This window comes from Gossypium hirsutum, chromosome A13 (assembly GCF_007990345.1).
Source record: "Gossypium hirsutum isolate 1008001.06 chromosome A13, Gossypium_hirsutum_v2.1, whole genome shotgun sequence".
Classification (NCBI taxonomy): domain Eukaryota; kingdom Viridiplantae; phylum Streptophyta; class Magnoliopsida; order Malvales; family Malvaceae; genus Gossypium; species Gossypium hirsutum.
This window is the reverse complement of record NC_053436.1, coordinates 90,549,780-90,567,158: the sequence shown is the minus strand read 5'-3', so window position 1 is coordinate 90,567,158 and position 17,379 is coordinate 90,549,780. Positions and strand designations below refer to the sequence as shown.

Sequence of the window (17,379 nt, the reverse complement as noted above, 5' to 3'; positions counted from 1 at the left end):
AATATTATAGTGGAATGACTTCGTGACTAAATGTGTTTATAATTAATAGGCAAAAAGCCAGAACTTAATTATAAATCATTTAAGCCTCAACTAAATATGTTCAATTAATCTTTCTGCTAGCTCGTTGAACCAAAATGAATTGCGTGTTTGAATAGAAATGAACGGAATGAATAGGAAAAAGATGAATGGGAAACATTCAGGAATGATTATGGTTTTCTCTGAAATGGGTGTAGTTATTTCCAAAAATAGAAATGAAAATAATCCATTATAGATTACTTAAAAATGATCGAAAGAATGAGTTTATTTTTTTGGACTTTTTTGAAGCCCAAAAATGAAAATAAACCATTCAGTCATAATGAACATGTTGAGTTGTGAAATATTGAACATATTTTCTCAAAATTTTACCAGGGGTAGAATCATCAAAATTTTGTTGAGGGATAAAATAAGGATGAGAAAACTGTTTTATATATAAATATTAAAGTTTATTTTAGGAAATAGAAAAACTGAATCGGGTTGGATCACATTACAGAATATTGTGTCAAAAAGGTCTAGAAAGTACTCGTAATTGGACCCGATGTGAGAGAGGCCTAAAAACCACATCCTGGACATGAAGGGGGCGGCAACCCTAGTACAAATACTCGGGTGTGTCGTCCACCCTACTCTTATTCTAGATAGGATGGTGTTTTTTTCTTTTTGAAATAAACCACTACAACTCAACAGAGGTTTTACTTTCTCTTCTTATAAATGGATGGCACGTTAGAGTTATTAACACAATTTTGAGAGATTATTTTTTTGTCAAAAAGTAGAGAGAATTTATTCTCAACTATTACATATATTTTTCCGGAATAATAATTCTACCGGTTTCTATTAAGAAGAGAGAATTTTCCTTTTCACCCCTAAAAGATAGAAAACTTTTTCTAGTTCTGTGTTTCAATTCAATTGGCTTGAGTCCATACTCAATGCAATTTGTGGTAAGAGAACAACGGAGAAGATCATTTGGTTGAAAACCAAGAACAACTAATGTCTATTAAGCCAAAAACATATGCATGAATTCGGTCAAGGTTCATTGTTATAAATATCACAAATCGAGTCGATTTTCAAAATTTTAATTTTCTGCTGTGCAAGTAAATCATTTTCAAACCAAGATTTTTTCAATAAAATGTACGTCTTATTAGAGTGAGAAGTTTTAAGATTCTTATTCGATATTTCAGTCTCAAGTAGTGTGTATGTCTTTGGTTTGATAAAATATAGATTATTTTACATCCATCCATTACAGATAATGTTAAGGGACTCTCGGGTCTTAAGGATTTCGCCCAGTTGGGTTACGTTTAGCTTGTTTGGATAAAGTGTAAGTTAAGTGCTAACCAGATAGTTAAGTTTAAGTGGTGAGTCAAGTTACTGATAAAAAAGATATTAAGTTTTGGAATATGTTTCCCACAGTTGTAAGCTATTAATAAAGGTATCCTTAAAACAAATGACACGTGCCAAAGCCTATGGTGAGAGCAAAGATTTCTACCTCAGAAACTTCTACAATAAGGAAAGTCATCTTTTCTCTTTTATTTAAGGACACCCTTTACATCTCCACCTAAAAAGGCTGAAAAGGGGATTCCCTTACCACGATAAGGCTAAGAATTTAGTTCATAAGTAGGGTCGTCTCTCACCAAGGTAAGTATTTTGATCTTTATGTGAATTTTGATAAATAGTAAGTTTGTTTACATGCATAGAAACGGGACTCTGCATGGTATTATCTAGGTTTAAGTGAAGATACGAAAGGTAATTGAATAGTTGTTAATAGTAATCTTCTCTTTTATAAGCAGTGGTTGCTGCAATATTTGGAGAAGATCTTATATCCAAAGCATAAGTTATTGTTTGAGGGTTTCAGGTGAGTGCCTTATGAAACTCTATATAGACTATTGCATGTATCACATATAAGTTTTCATGTTGGTATGTTGATTTCTTTTATAGTGACTGTTTTGTACTCTGAGGAAGAAGAATGATTGATGATAGTGCATGTGACGTTGCATAGTGCTACATCTCTATTATAAATGAAATGTATGTGATAAAAGTATGAAGAAAGATATGTAAGTGCGAGATGTTTCTAATATGAAAACTATGTGCATGCATGAATATACCTAAAGTGCAACTGTCTTTGTATAATGAGTCTGAGTTACATGTTTGGAAATGCAAAATATGTCTGCATGTTGAAGTCTGTTGCAATGAGTCAGTCAAGCATAAGTCTGCATATCGAGTTTGCTTGCATATGAGTCCATCAGGACAGTAAAAATATTAAGCAAGTGAAGACTATGACATCATATAATGTAAGGCCTAGCAGTTTACTATGACATCATATAGCAAGTGAAGACTACATAGTCTAAGACCTAGTTTGGGACTATGACATCATGTGGGGAAAAAGACAAAGGACGGTTGGGCGAGTACCAGACGATGAGGGGAAAATCTCAAGACGTTGAGTTCAGGCAAACCTCTATCATAAAAAATGTCATTTACCTAATGTGGAAGCTTTTGCGGCTATTCTCTAATATATAGAAGCCTTTATAGCTATTCTCTGTTAAAAATGAACCCTTATGATGGTTTATGATAAAGTAAGGCCTTAGTGGCTAACTCTGTCGTATAAGAGCCCTTATGGATAAATCTGTTAAATGCGCCTTTATGGAAAAAATTTGTTATATGAAAGATGCCTTTATGGAAAATATCTAAAGGATGCCTCTACGGCTACCTTTGTTTATGGAAACCGTTATGACTATCTAGTATTTATGGACGCCGTTATGGTTATCTATGTCAAGGGACGATTCTCTGGAGTTATCATCAATAAAGTTTTCCTTTATGGCATAGTCTGTAGAATGGACTTTGTGGTAACATTTAGCAGAAAACACTGATTAGGTGGACTCTAAGGAAGAAAGTTTGGGATGTGAATATAGGTAAAAAGGGGGTAGTCTCACTAAGTTCTATTGAACTTTCCCTTGAATGTTTTATGTTTCAATTATGAGTAATGTCATGAGGGATGAAGCTAGGGCAGTGCCAAGTAACAGGCGAAGTAAGGTACTTATGCATAAAGAGTGGAACCGCACAGGCATGACCGAGTTTTAAGAGTCACAAAATTAATCAAAGGAAACTATTTGGCGAATTCCCTCGTTGTTCGCATAGAATGGGTTAACTACATAAAAGTAGTCAACATCTTAGCCCCAAAAAATATGAAAAATAGTCATGTCAAATGATTTTATATGTACGAAAGTAATTCTTTTGTAAGTCTCTGCTGACTGTAAGGGTGTGATGTGCATTTGTAAGTTATGTTAAATGCAAGTCAATTTGTATTAAATGAAGATGAAAGGTATTGTTTAGTATGAATTGTAATAGTATATATTAATTTTGTATAAGCCCGCCATAATTGTGTAATAACACCTGAGATCTGGATCCAGTCAATTGGGTCAGGTCGAGAGGTGCTACACCGTCCACTTTAAATTGTCTTAATTTAACCTAAATTCAATTTAAATCTTAAAAATACATGATATTAATAAATATTTTTTATTAAAATTTTAATAAAAAAACCTTTTTGAAAATCAATATACACTTAAAAAATTATTTAGAACCAAACCAATCCATAACACTTCTAATTCCAACTTTGGATTCTTCTACACAGAAAGTAAAACAAGCCCAACATCTTCCTTGCTGGGCTATCTTCTTGGAATAACAAGTTTCATTTCCCCATTTCATTTTAAAATCATCTCATTACAAGCTGTCGGGTCCACGTGATCTCTATCTACTCCACCGTCCATGCATTTTTTGTTGGGATCTTTATCCAAAATTTTTAATCTAATTGCAATTTTAGACCTTTAGTTTATTGCAATTTAAGTCATCACTTTATTTTTTAATTAAAATTTATAGTGATTGAACTTTACGATTTAGTCCTAAACATTCTTTAAGCCTTAATTTGGCTAAATATTTATGGGTTTGGTTTACAAAAATAGGGTCCCGAAACCGTATGTTTCGACACGCTGACTTTCAGGTCTTTATAACCTTCTTTCTCTTTAAAACTACGAGCATGAAAGGTGTTTTGTTAAATATCCACTTTTTATTCTGAGCATACTTTTCTTTGATAGGCTTAGTTGCAAGTTCTCTAGTTACTCTCTAAATTTTGCTTATGCAATTACAACTAAGGTTACAACAAGCTTAAGATCGTCAACATCAGCTTTAACACTAACTGTTGGTTCCCGTGGATTCTTAGCTTTAGCAACCTTTTTCAACATATTATTGAACTTCAGGTTCAATCTTATAATGTTCTTTGCCTTGTATTAAGTCATCAATGAGTTGATCTAGGGCTTGTTCTTGAAAAGATTAGGGTCATTCTTCAACCAATTTATCTATTTACTCACTTTTTTCTTATTCATCTTTTTCAATTCTCATACTACTTCTGAAACAATTTCTTCTCCACTTTCATAAATATCGACAGTAGTAATGTGCTTAGAGGCAGAATAATAAGTAGGGTTAAGAAATTCACATGTCTTAAGTTATTACGGGATAAAAAATTTACTCTATTGTAAAATATATGTTTTAGTTGCAAGTGGTGGAACATCTGAAGATTGTTCTTCAACAAGACTGATTGATGTTATTTCATGCAGAATAGAAGATGAAGTTCCCTCATCTTTCTCCATGAATTTTCTTTGCAATCATTGTAAAGAATGAAAACGTTGTTGTGAATTCTTAGAATGACTTGGAGTTTTGGTCATATTAACTCGAGCCATCAAGAGTTTAATTGAAAACTTGAGAAAATTCTTAGGGGAAAAGGTTCATAAATTCTTACGGTGAAAAAGATGTTTTTATAGAAACTTTTTCTTTCTAGGATTTTTTTATAGTTGAGATGGAATTAACAAAGGCTTAATATCAATCTTTTAAATACACATATTTTGAATAATTCCCTCCAAAAATAAGGAAAGTAAAAATTGGAAAATTTTAGTAAAACGACCCTAAGATAGTAAGTTTTGGTATCATGCTTTTCATGCTAAGTTAAACTCGACACTCTCCCATTTCAATCTTCAATTCCTTAAATCATGCAACATCTAAACTTTTTGTAAAAATATCAACGACTTAGCTCTTTAATGGAATATGTTTAAATTTAATTATACTTGACTCAACCAGCTCTTTAATGAAATGTGCCTTATGTCAATGTTCTTTGCCATGGAATGAACCATGATTCTTGGAGATGTTGGTGGCACTAAATTTATCACAATAAAAAATTGGAAAGCTCTATCAGATGAATTTAGTGCCACCAACATCTAGGTAAATTATTTATTGTGATAAATTTAGTGCAACCCATAGAAGCTTGGCGTCTAGGTAAGTTGCAATTATCAAAAATAGATCGATGGCCTTCAAACAAGCTAAAGTGTGAATGTTTCATCAAAATCAACTTACACCACTTGTGTATAACCTTGAGCCATAAGTTTGGTGTTGTTCCTAATAATCTTCCCGTGCACATTTATCTTGTTCTTAAAAATCAAATTTGTCTCAATTACATTACTACATTCATGTTTGGGGAACACTTTCAATACATCATTCCTTTCAAACTTTTTCAACTCCTCTTGCATGACCTAAATCCAGTACTTATCCCTGAAGGCTTTTCTAAACTTTTTAGCTCATTGGGAGAAGTGTAACAATGTCACGATAGTTTAGTCTAAGCTTGTCTTTGGTCCTGATTTCACCCTTAACAACACTAATTACAATGTCTAAGAGATGATCCTTGAGTACCCTTAAAGATGGCTATGGTTAGGAAAGTTCATCCACAAGTCAATCAATACTATTAACCAATCAGTTGCATGTTCAGTTACAACTTCCTTGGCAACTAGCTCTATTGTGTCTTCATATGTGATGGAGAACTTGATCGTATTTTATGATTTTTTTATACTATTATTAATAAGGAAGATTTTATTGGTGGTTTAGGTCTAAATAACCTAATGCTCCAATGTTTTTTTAGGATATTGTCTCAAGTCCTAGTCTTCTATATCCTTTAAAAAAAGGTTTGAAGTCTCATAATTTGATTTAGAACCTTCTACCTCACGATTCTTTGAAGTTCAATATTGATGGTGTAGTGGTAGGCAAGGACTATTCATAATAAGAATAGGAGAAACTTGTGTATCTTTTCTAAAATGATTGGACAAGTTAACTTGAATTTAGCTAAAATCCTTACTATAAGGGAGTCTTTAGTCAAATTTGTATCATTTAGCTTGGGTGAACTTGGGTTAATAGTGGAGTTTGAAATTGAGAATCTTATCAATTGGATTAACAACCATGAAGTTGCTCTGCATTATTAGACAAATGTTTACACAATTGTTTCTCTTTTGATCCTTACTAAAAATTATTGGAAACTAATATACACTCCAACAGAAAACAAAGTGGTGGTCGATAAGAAGGCGATGTTTGGAGTTGACATACTTAATCCTATGATATTTATTTTGCCATAAGACTATGTGTTGTTAAGCTTCTTCTTTTGAGTTACTATTGGGTTTCTAATTGTAGGATTAATTTTGTCTTTTTGGTATTGCTTTGCGTGCATCAGAATATGTTATTGAAATATGTGTTATGTTTTATGCCTCGGACAATGGAGGAGCCAAGGGGGCTGGTAGAGGCCTCGGCCTCCCCTAAAATAGAAAATTTTCTATTTAAGCCCTTTATAATTTATAAAATTTTAAATTAGTAATGGTAAAATTACACTTTGCCCCAAAAAATGATAAAATTTTGGTTAATCCTTTAAAAATTATAAAGATATATACTATTAAAAATGGTGAAATTATATTTTTACTATTGTAAAAATATACAATTTAATTTCGCCCCTCAAAAAAATATTATGGCTCCACCACCGGCCTCGGAGTAAGTATTTGTGATGTAACTCCAAAGATTGCTTTTGTTTTTTTGAATCAATAAGCATATCTTCTTTCGGGAAAAAAAATTCCTGGATAAGGTAGCTAGTTTGACTTGTACGAGGTAGCTTTGAACATGGTATTTTGATCTCGAGTTGGTTTTGATTTGATATGTCAAAATAAAAATAAAAATAAAATAAATTATGTAGATTTAACTATAAAAATATATAAATATTAATGTAAAATATTTTTAATATTTTATAATATATAAACAGTGATAATGGTTTGTCATGTCAAGTTAGGCCAATTTTAGACTTGGAATGAAATTATTTTTTGGGAATTGGGTTGCAGCCTAACTCATGGATAAATGTAACGTATAGTAAAAATATGTACCTTAGAGTAAAATTAAAATTTAATTTTAATACATAATTAAGTAGAAGAAATATTGAAAAATATTTGAAGGAGTTATTAATAATTTTTAAAAATAAAAAATATTAAATGATAATTTTCATGTTTTATTAATTAATTTGATGTCACTATATCCAACACAATAAATATATTAATTTTGAGTAACATTTTCATATGTATATAATATAATTTATTCAATAACTAGGTGTATTTTAAAGTTATTTTAATAGAAGAATAAGACTCCCCACTTATTGTTTTATGTTTCAAAAATCATGAAAATGAGTGGATGCAACGTGAAAGAAGAAATAAAAAAAAAAAAGGAAAAGAAAAGAAATAGGAAATAGGATAAAAGAAATGAGTTGAAATAAAGGTGGAAATTGTAGATGAGAAATGGGAGCATCGGAATTAAGAGGGAAGGGGGAAGTTGTGGGAAAAGAGAGGAAAGAAGCATTATAAAAAAGTAGAGTGGGGCTGGCTGGTTCTAATTAAAGTTGGGTTGCAAAAGGAATATATTCATTTTAAAGAATAAATTCTGTAAGCACAATAAAGATGCTTGAAATTCAAGCAAACATGGCCTTAATACTAAGCCACCCTCATCTTTTTCAACTACCCTATATGAAGCATTATTAATAATTAATCAACTAAAAGTTAAACTCCAACTTTGCTTCATTATAGTATAAAGGTAAGACAGCTATTGTACTATATCCTTCTAAAGCAAATCTCCAAATCTAATTCACCCTCCTCTTTTCTTATTTTTATTTTATAAATTAATGAAGTATAGAACCTTGCATTATTAAATTTCTAATTTTTTTTACTATCAAAATATTTATCATTTTTAATATTAATCAAACAATTTCTTAGAAATTTGGAATTATTTTTATTATCAAATTGATGAAAGTTTTTAATAAAATTAAACTTTATATAATCCTCATCAAGGCTTAAAAAAAATTCATAATACAAATTTTTTTCCAAATATGTCACACCTAAATTCTCATTGTTTTATGAATTTTTTAATCATATTGTACAATATTTTACAAATAAGTAAATTTAATACCAATTAAAAGGTTAATAAAAATAACATATAATTTTTGTTTCATGTGAAAAAAATAAATCCATTCATTATAAATTTTATTTATTGTTAATGTCAAATTAAAATTTTATGGTGATCAAAATTATAGTAGATTTTAACTCTTTTTTTTTATCAAATAAATTTATTTATTTTTTTTAAAAAAACTTGGAATAGAATTACAATTTTTACATTTAAGTTGTGTAAAAAGATATTACTAGTAATTATTTTTCTTAAATTCAACAGATTCCCTATATTTATACTTACATTTATTTATATAGACATATGGATAGAGTAGTGCCAAAATACATTGTAGAACAGTAATAAGCAAAAAGGTTGTGGGGGAAATGGTTGAAGGAGGATTTGCTACGAGATCTACATTATTTAAATATTAATAAAATATGATTATTCTCTCAAACCAGCTTGACCATATCTTGTTGGCATACAACCATTGGTTTGATAGGAACAACAATTATATAAATATACTTTTAGTCAAACTACGTTGATTTAAATATTTCAACCTTTAATTTAATGCCATATGTATCCATCTCTTCTTCAAAAGAGAGAGTTGTCCCCCAAAAATACACTTGACTCCAAACTTCTGTGTGCATGTAGAACCAATTGAGATCTTGAGGGTTTGATTTTTGAAATTGGTACAAAGCAAGGCCTAAATTTGTAAAACCAACCAAAACTTGAGACCTTGTAGTACCACCGATGGCTACAAGATTGGCATAACTTCATTGAAGATGTAGAATTTACTTTGGCTCAAGAATCTTTGTTTGATTGTGAAAGAAGAAAGCATTTATTCCCACTATAGGATTTGGGTAAACACCATATATATAATGGGTTTGTATATTTCAGATATATAATATGGGTTTGTATTTGCTACTATATAAATTTATACATTAATAATTAATTATACCATGACACTTCATTAAAAATTCTTAAAAGAATTTTAAAATAAATCCAAATAATTAAACTGCTCAACTGGTAAGATGATTAGATGTTAGTATACATATATATATATGAAAAAATTATTTGATACACCGTTAAAGGAGATTATAAAACTCCACAAACAAATTGAGAGTTTGACAAGTATACTATAAAGCATAGTAAAAACATAAAAAATAAATTATATAAATAAATATAATATTTATTACACTCTCAAACCACAACTATGTATCAAATAATTACTCTGATATATATATTAACCTTTTCGATTTCCAATTACATTTGACATCTTTGAATGGGAGAGGAGGAGGTGTTTTTATTTTAAAAATTCTTGGTAGTCATCTTGATTTAATACTACTTTATTTTAGCAAAGTGGGACATTGTGTCAATTTATTGGGTTTGACCCATTAACATTCAAGTGTATTTTTGTTTTTATTTGGTTTGGGAAATCATGGGATAGGATGGACAATCTTCAGTTCCACAAAAGTGATTAGAGAATGAGGCCCATCCATTAAACTTTAGAAGAGAGAAGGGTCCCCTACTACTTGCTGTCATCTAAAGCTTCATTCTTTATGCATGGATGTTCAGCTCCTTACATTATACCATTACCAACACCCCCACCGTAAAGTCATTCCCTTCTCTCTTTTTTTCTCCTTTGCTAAGTTTTAGATTTTTTTAAGGGTAAATTACTAAATTATGGATAAATTTTCGTTTTAGTTATTTAACTAAAAAAAGTTACAATTGTCATTGAGTTATTTATAAGTTTTTATTTAAGTCATTAGGTTATTAAAATCGATGTTTTATGGCTTTCTCTGTTCGCACTACCTGCATTAATCGGAAGCTTTCTTTTCCCTCTCTTTTACAATTCAATTTTTTCATGAAACAACTTTGGATGTCATAAATCTACAAACCAAAATTCAAATAGCTTTTTTCTCCGATCTCCAATACTAACTCTCAGATCAACTTGGATATATGGTATGTTTTTCTACTAGTCGATAGGTACTGATCCACTGTACCGATCATCAAATCGTTACTTGGAGCTCATTGGCGAAACTTTTTTTTGAAAAAAAATTAACAGCAAAGTGACTTAAATAAATTTTTTTAATGACTAATGATGTAGTTTACCCTAATTTTAAATATCAATATAATTACACCACATGAACATAAATGATGGTATGATATGAGAAAATAATATCAACATGTGAAACCGTCAGGTGTATATAATATGAATTATACATATATATTAAATTTTAACACGATTATAATATATAACAATAATAAAATTATTTATTTATTTATCAATGCACATATATATGCAGGGATAATGCAATTGGGAATCACATATGAATGTTAGTGATGTACTCCTTGACTTCATATTTGAATCTTATTGATTATTGCCTGCAAAGCAACTACAGGCTTAGAAATTTTTTAAACAGATTGCGTACATGTTGCAGAATATGAAGCCACTTGTTTTACTATAAGTTGAATATGGATATATTAATGAAACAGTAGATTTGGGTTGTAATTAACAGCTTCTGTAATCCTTACAGAGGAAATATTCAAAATTTGATCAGTTATTTAACCGAAAGGCATGCAAAGGCAAAGGCAAAAAGCAAAAGAAACAAAAACAAAATGATACAGAAATTATAAGTTTAGTTATAGCTTTGATTGCCTAGTAATTTGGGTAAGAATCCATCAATTAATCATTAAATTTGGTGTCAAGAATGATGACTACCTTTTTCTTGGTAATGACATAAAGGATATATATACACACACACAAATGTCTTTGTTTTCTGAACCCTCATCATAGATTATATAGCCCACAAGATTTTGAACCTCATTATAACCTAAAAAGGGAAATTGTACTATAAAACCAACAAAATGGGTCATGTATGGACTTTAATTAATGAGTCATGTATGTACTATTCAACATGGTTGGCATGGTGAGTGCATCGGCTCACTCATATTCCGAATACTAAAAAAGTTTGCACATGGTAATGGTATAGTAGAAAGATACAGTCTTCTTTTAGAGATGACAAAAGATACATTACCCTCACCCTCACTCTCACACGTATCTGATTTTGTACATTCTAACCATATTTTATTCTTTTGCAAAACTTTTCCATGCACTTATCTTTTTCTTTCTTAAACAGTAACCTCAACCCTTTTTTTTTTCTGAAATTTGGAAGCTGTATGTTCAGATCTGTATATCTATCCGTCTGTCAGCCAGTAAAGTGTTTAAGTGTAGTATAAATATTGTATTGTACGTATGGTGATGACAACATATTTATAGTATCTTTTGTTTGGGTAAAGGGGAGAGCGGGTGCATGTTAGAACAGCTGCTCTTTAATATTTCTTTTTTTTTTTGGTATGATATATGGTATATGGTATGGTATGGTATGGTATGGTATGGTATGGTATATAGTATTATAAATTTAGCTTTTCTTTTTATATGAAGAGGGGAGCCTGTGGTTTATTCCCTTTTTTTTTTTTTGAGTATAGTTGAAAACCAAGGAACCTAAAGCAAACCCTCTCTTCTCTTCTTCAAAAACGCACCCTATTCCTCCCTATTTGCATCGCATTTGTTCTTGAATCTCAGGGTATTCTCACAGCCGCTTGTGTGAGTGAGAGAGAATGTTCCAACCAAAGAAGCCCACAACTATGAATTCCCATGATAGGCCTATGTGTGTTCAAGGCGACTCTGGTCTGGTTCTCACCACTGACCCCAAGCCTCGCCTGCGTTGGACCGTTGAGCTCCATGAACGCTTTGTCGATGCTGTTACTCAGCTTGGAGGCCCTGACAGTACTTCATCTATCCATTATTAACCTTCTCTTTTTATTACTTCCATTTCTTCCTAACCTTATCATCGTTATGTTTTGCTTAACTTTGACAGAGGCCACACCAAAAACAATCATGAGAGTTATGGGAGTGAAGGGCCTTACACTTTACCACCTCAAGAGCCATCTCCAGGTTTGAATACGACACCCATATCTCATGCTTGCTTTAGCTTTTTTCTTCCAGCCCTTTTGTGACCGGCTTCTCCATGTAGGGTTGTCTTGGATTTCCCTTTTCTTTTTTCTTTTTGTGTGTTATTTTATTCATCTTTTCCTCTCTTTTTATGCTTCTTTTGATTACACTAATTTCAATCCTTCTTGTTGGATTAGAAATTCAGACTTGGAAAGCAACCTCACAAAGAAATAAATGATCACTCTATGAAAGATGGTAAGAGATGAGGTGGACTCTTCTTTCTAGGGTTTTCTTTAAACATACTACTGTATATATATTTTCATGCATGTCTGTATGTTTGTAGCTAATTTTTCTTTTCTTCCCTGTTTTTCCGGGGGCGTTAGATCTTCAAAGAAGTGCTGCTTCGTCCTCAGGCATGATGGCTCGTAGCATGAACGAGTATGTATCTATTCAGTTGTTGTGATTATTTTAATGATGTAAAAAATACTATCAAGAGCAATCAAGTTAGGCCTACCCCCTTTTAGAACTTTTTTTTTCTTTTTGGTGCATACCCCCTTTTAGAACTTTAATTACGATTAATATTGAATTGTTGGGGTTGTAGATGATAAGTTTACGATTTAATACTATGGTTCAATCGATATAAAGTATGAATTAAATGAATATAAATCACATAGAATTTGCCTCTTTTTTTTTTCTTTTTTTTTCTAAAAATGAAATTATTTGGGATTTTCTCGTGGAACGTATGTGTAACTCTAACATGCATGGGTGATGCGATTAGGATGCAAATGGAAGTGCAGAGAAGACTTCATGAGCAATTGGAGGTATGCCCAAATTCTCCTTATCTCAACAGATCATATTATATTCTTTCTTGCTTCATCACTATTACAAAACAATGAAATCTTTGGGTGGATAAATCTTCTTTTATATGAACTGGTTCATGCGTGGCTGGCAGGTTCAAAGACACCTTCAACTGAGGATTGAGGCTCAAGGCAAGTATATGCAGTCCATACTAGAAAAGGCTTGTCAAACACTGGCTGGCGAAAACATGGCTTCCGGGGGCTATAAAGGTATGGGAAATCAAGGTGTTCCCGACATCGGAGCGATGAAAGATTTCGGTCCTCTCAATTTCCCACCTTTTCAAGATCTCAACATTTACGGAGGTGATCAACTTGATCTCCCACACAACATGGATAGACCATTACTTGATGGCTTCATTTCCAATAATGATAACACTTGCCTCGGAAAGAAGAGGCCGAGCCCTTACAGCGGCAGCGGGAAGAGTCCATTGATCTGGTCCGATGATCTCCGACTGCAAGATTTGGGCACGGCTCCATCATGTCTAGGACCTCAAGATGATCCTTTCAAAACCGACCAGATTCAGCTTGCACCGCCGTCTACCGAGCTAGACAGTATATCGGAGATTTACGATGCCAAGCCGGTGCTTTCGGGCGATGGCATAGGTGAAAAGAAGTTCGAAGCATCGCCTAAGCTGGAAAGGCCATCGCCAAGAAGGGCAGCACTTCAGACAGAGAGGATGAACCCTGTGATAAATAGTGGTAGTGTGGCACAAGGGAGGAATTCACCATTTGGATGATCAATTTCTAACATATATTTGACTTATGATTAGACTTTATTAATTAATTATGCTCCCCGGCCCTGCGTCTGATATCTGAATAGGGTTTTAGTAAATTAATTATAATTACAATAGGGTTTTGCCTGAGGTATATGATAATGCATGCCATGCACATGCCAATCTTAATCTGTTACTTAATTGTTATGAGTTTAGTACATCAATTTGTACTTGCCCACCATTCCAATTATATGCTATTGTTGATTTCTACTATATATTTTGCGTCTTCAACTCGCACTTTGTGTGTGCCATGCCTGTTTTCTTCCATTGAAATATCTATCTTGTCAAAACTTCTTTTTATATAACCTAATCTTTTTTTAAATCTATCAGCTCATTTGTGCATGGAAATAACATTGTATTTTGTTATGATTTGAGATTTTAAGAACAAAAGAGAATGCGAGCCATTGACATTTGCACGCCCTCTTCGTTCTTGATGTTAATTGGCCTTTTTGTTGGTCATCACCACCATAAAAGACAATACTGTATTCAAAATTCTTCTAAAGGGATGTGAGATGTAATATTTGGATTTGTTACGTACTGAACAAACCAAATTTTAATTCAAAATCTTTAATTTGAACTATATATTACTTGTTTATCGGTGATTTAGTAACAAGTTTTATAAAGAAAAGTGGATGTATCCTTTGAATAGCTAGTTTTACACAAATTTTGTCTCTAAAAACATAAGATTGTGCAATTTCCGATGATAAATATATCGTGGGAAAAGAGCAATGAATGATGGTCATAATGTGTAGGCTCCTCTTGTAAGAATGAAGTAAACTTTTTAAAACCCTTACTTTTAAGGTAGTTATTATCATTGGGAAGCACGAAGCCACACTAAAAAAAAAAAACTGCAAGGCACGATATGCTCCCCGTTAAAGCAAAAGATCATGGGGTTTGGGAGCACATGCCTCTGCAAAAGCATATATTACATACATACCTATTTAATAGATTATATTATATCACTTTGGGAACCAAGCACATTTTGATTGTACATACTTAGCAACCCCTTTTTCTTATTATGTTAGAGCAACATTTATTAATTGCCAATGATAGTAGCCGACATACAGTATCTACCTTTTAACCTCTTTACCACTACTTATTCCTGGGGTCTCAGTTTTCCAAGTGGACACTAATTACTACTTTTAAGTTTCAATCATCATGTGTGTGGATTAACTCTAATATTTAATTATTTGATTTCTCAACTTGGCATTTCTGTAAAATTCATAAGGTAAGTGTTCATTCAACTTATAGCATAGTAATAGTATCAATTAAGTATTGAATGATATGTTTATAATTATATATAATAAAAGTATTAAATGAGATGTTTTAAATGTTGATATTTAAGGTAATCATATGAAATGATATTTTTTTATTCATCTATAAAAGTAGAATATCGTATTGTAGTTGTTGCTCTTTTCAAAATATATTGGATCACGCACCTGCTCATAGACCTCCATGTCGTATTCCCAACATGCCATTGATACTATTTGACAATATTAGAGTCGGCAAATCTAGTGAACCACACCAAAATGAAGCATTTAGAAGTTGAGCTTCACTTTGTTCGTAAACAAGTGTGGCGTTCTCAAGTTTGAATTACTAATATTCTCTCTGCTGATCAATTTGATGATCCTCTTACCAAGATTTTGTCTAATTCTACTTTTAAACAAGTTCTTCCCAAGTTAGATGTTGTTGGGGAGGAACGTAACAACGCACTTATTATTTCAAATAATTGTAACACCTATATCCGGCTTAGAAGTTAAGACCAAGTTTGAAAGTTACATCAAATTATTTTAGAACAAACTATCCCTTAATTACTTGAAATTCAACAATTGGAAAGCATGTAATTAGTTAGATCAAACATAAAATTCAACTTCCGAAGCTTAATTCAAAACAAACGCACACTAGCATAAGTTTATAAAAGCAACGATAAAATAACTAAAGAGAGATGACTAAGCTCCTGCCAAGCTAACCCGCCTAAGTCTGTGGGTTACCTATAATCCAAACAAACAACTAATGAGTTTACAACTCAGTGTGTAACTTACATTCACAATTAAATTGTGAAATAACATATGTGATTTCAGTTTGTCTTTAGTTAGCAATTCTCAAAATCAGATACAGAAACAGAAGATATCAGATACAATTGCAGAACATTTCAGATACAGACGCAGATTCTTACCCCTAACCTGTAACACCCCAAACCCGCCTAGACGTTATGGCCGAATCTGGTGGCGTTTCATGAGAGTGCTTTTATAAAAGCTTAGTAAGTTAAAATCATTCAAATTATTATCTTTACTTAAATCGGGAAATCCTTATTCCATTAATTATTTGAAAATCGTTCTTTTACGTGAAGCTAAAACATCAATAATTTGTAAATCAACAACTTAACAATTTAAAACCCCCAAAATAAACCCAAAACAAATAGCTCAAGTCCAAAAATTTAATCCCAAAACAAATATAGGAAAAAAAATTGAACAGATGAAATAAACGTTACTCAAAACTCCATGAGTCTAACAGTGGTCACCATCGAGCCCTCCGCCATATCGATCCATCTACTGCTGAGGATTACCTTACATAAAATAAATAAAAGGGGTGAGTTTTCGCAAACTCAGTGTGTACATCCCCACAAACAACATGCATACAAACAGATAACAGAATACAGATATTCGGCCTTAGCCATACAGATATCGCATACAGATCAGATCAGATATCAGAGAACAGAAATCATGCCCACCAACCCTGCACACCATCTTCGTCCAACCCAATACACCATGTTGGGATAAAATCGACCCACCCAGTCCCACACACCAAGTATGGGGATAAAATCGACCCATCCAGCCTTACACACCAAGTGGTACTGTAAAACAGTACATAACAGATATATGCAGCGTAACTGCCCGATAAGAGGCTAATCGACTCTCAGACTTCCTTCTCTTCACAACAACCCAACCCAATACAATGCATCATAAATATCGTGGCATGCTTATATGCAGAAATCAGACCATATCATAGCAGAACAGATATATGAAATCAGGCAGATATATATGCTTATTGTAACATGCTTTACATACAACACAATAATCATTCATAGTATGGGGTCTAAATAACGCTTACCGACCCTACAGGCAAGTCAAAGTCGACTTAGGCGACCCATGCAACCTTACAGAACATTTTAGAAAAATTGGGCTCACACGCCCGTGTGGCCCACACGGCCCAAATTAGTCTTACCCGTGTGGATCACACGACCTAGCCCAAGACCCACACGCCCGTGTGGTTCACCCGTGTGACCCACACGCCCGTGCGGCCTACACGACCCAAATGGTCAAGCCCGTGCCTCGCACACGGCCTCGCCAGCCTCACACGCTCGTGTCCGTCGCGCTTATGTGGCACGCACGACCTGCCTCATCTGTCACACGCTCGTGTCTCGCGTCCCAAGCTACCACACGGGCAGACCACATGCCCGTGTAGCGTCGACAGACTGGTTTTTGACTTT

General features: G+C 32.8%; 1 protein-coding gene across 1 annotated transcript; it reads left to right on the top strand.

Annotated features, from left to right (window-relative positions):
- Window positions 1-11,610: 11,610 nt before the first annotated feature.
- Window positions 11,611-14,102, top strand: LOC121212463 (myb family transcription factor IPN2). The gene is made up of 6 exons (XM_041085196.1): window positions 11,611-12,094; window positions 12,186-12,262; window positions 12,457-12,514; window positions 12,643-12,697; window positions 13,038-13,080; window positions 13,212-14,102. Exons 1-6 carry the CDS (start codon window positions 11,926-11,928, stop codon window positions 13,851-13,853), a joined length of 1,044 nt encoding a protein of 347 aa, XP_040941130.1. The 5' UTR covers window positions 11,611-11,925; the 3' UTR covers window positions 13,854-14,102.
- The last annotated feature ends 3,277 nt before the right edge of the window (window positions 14,103-17,379 follow it).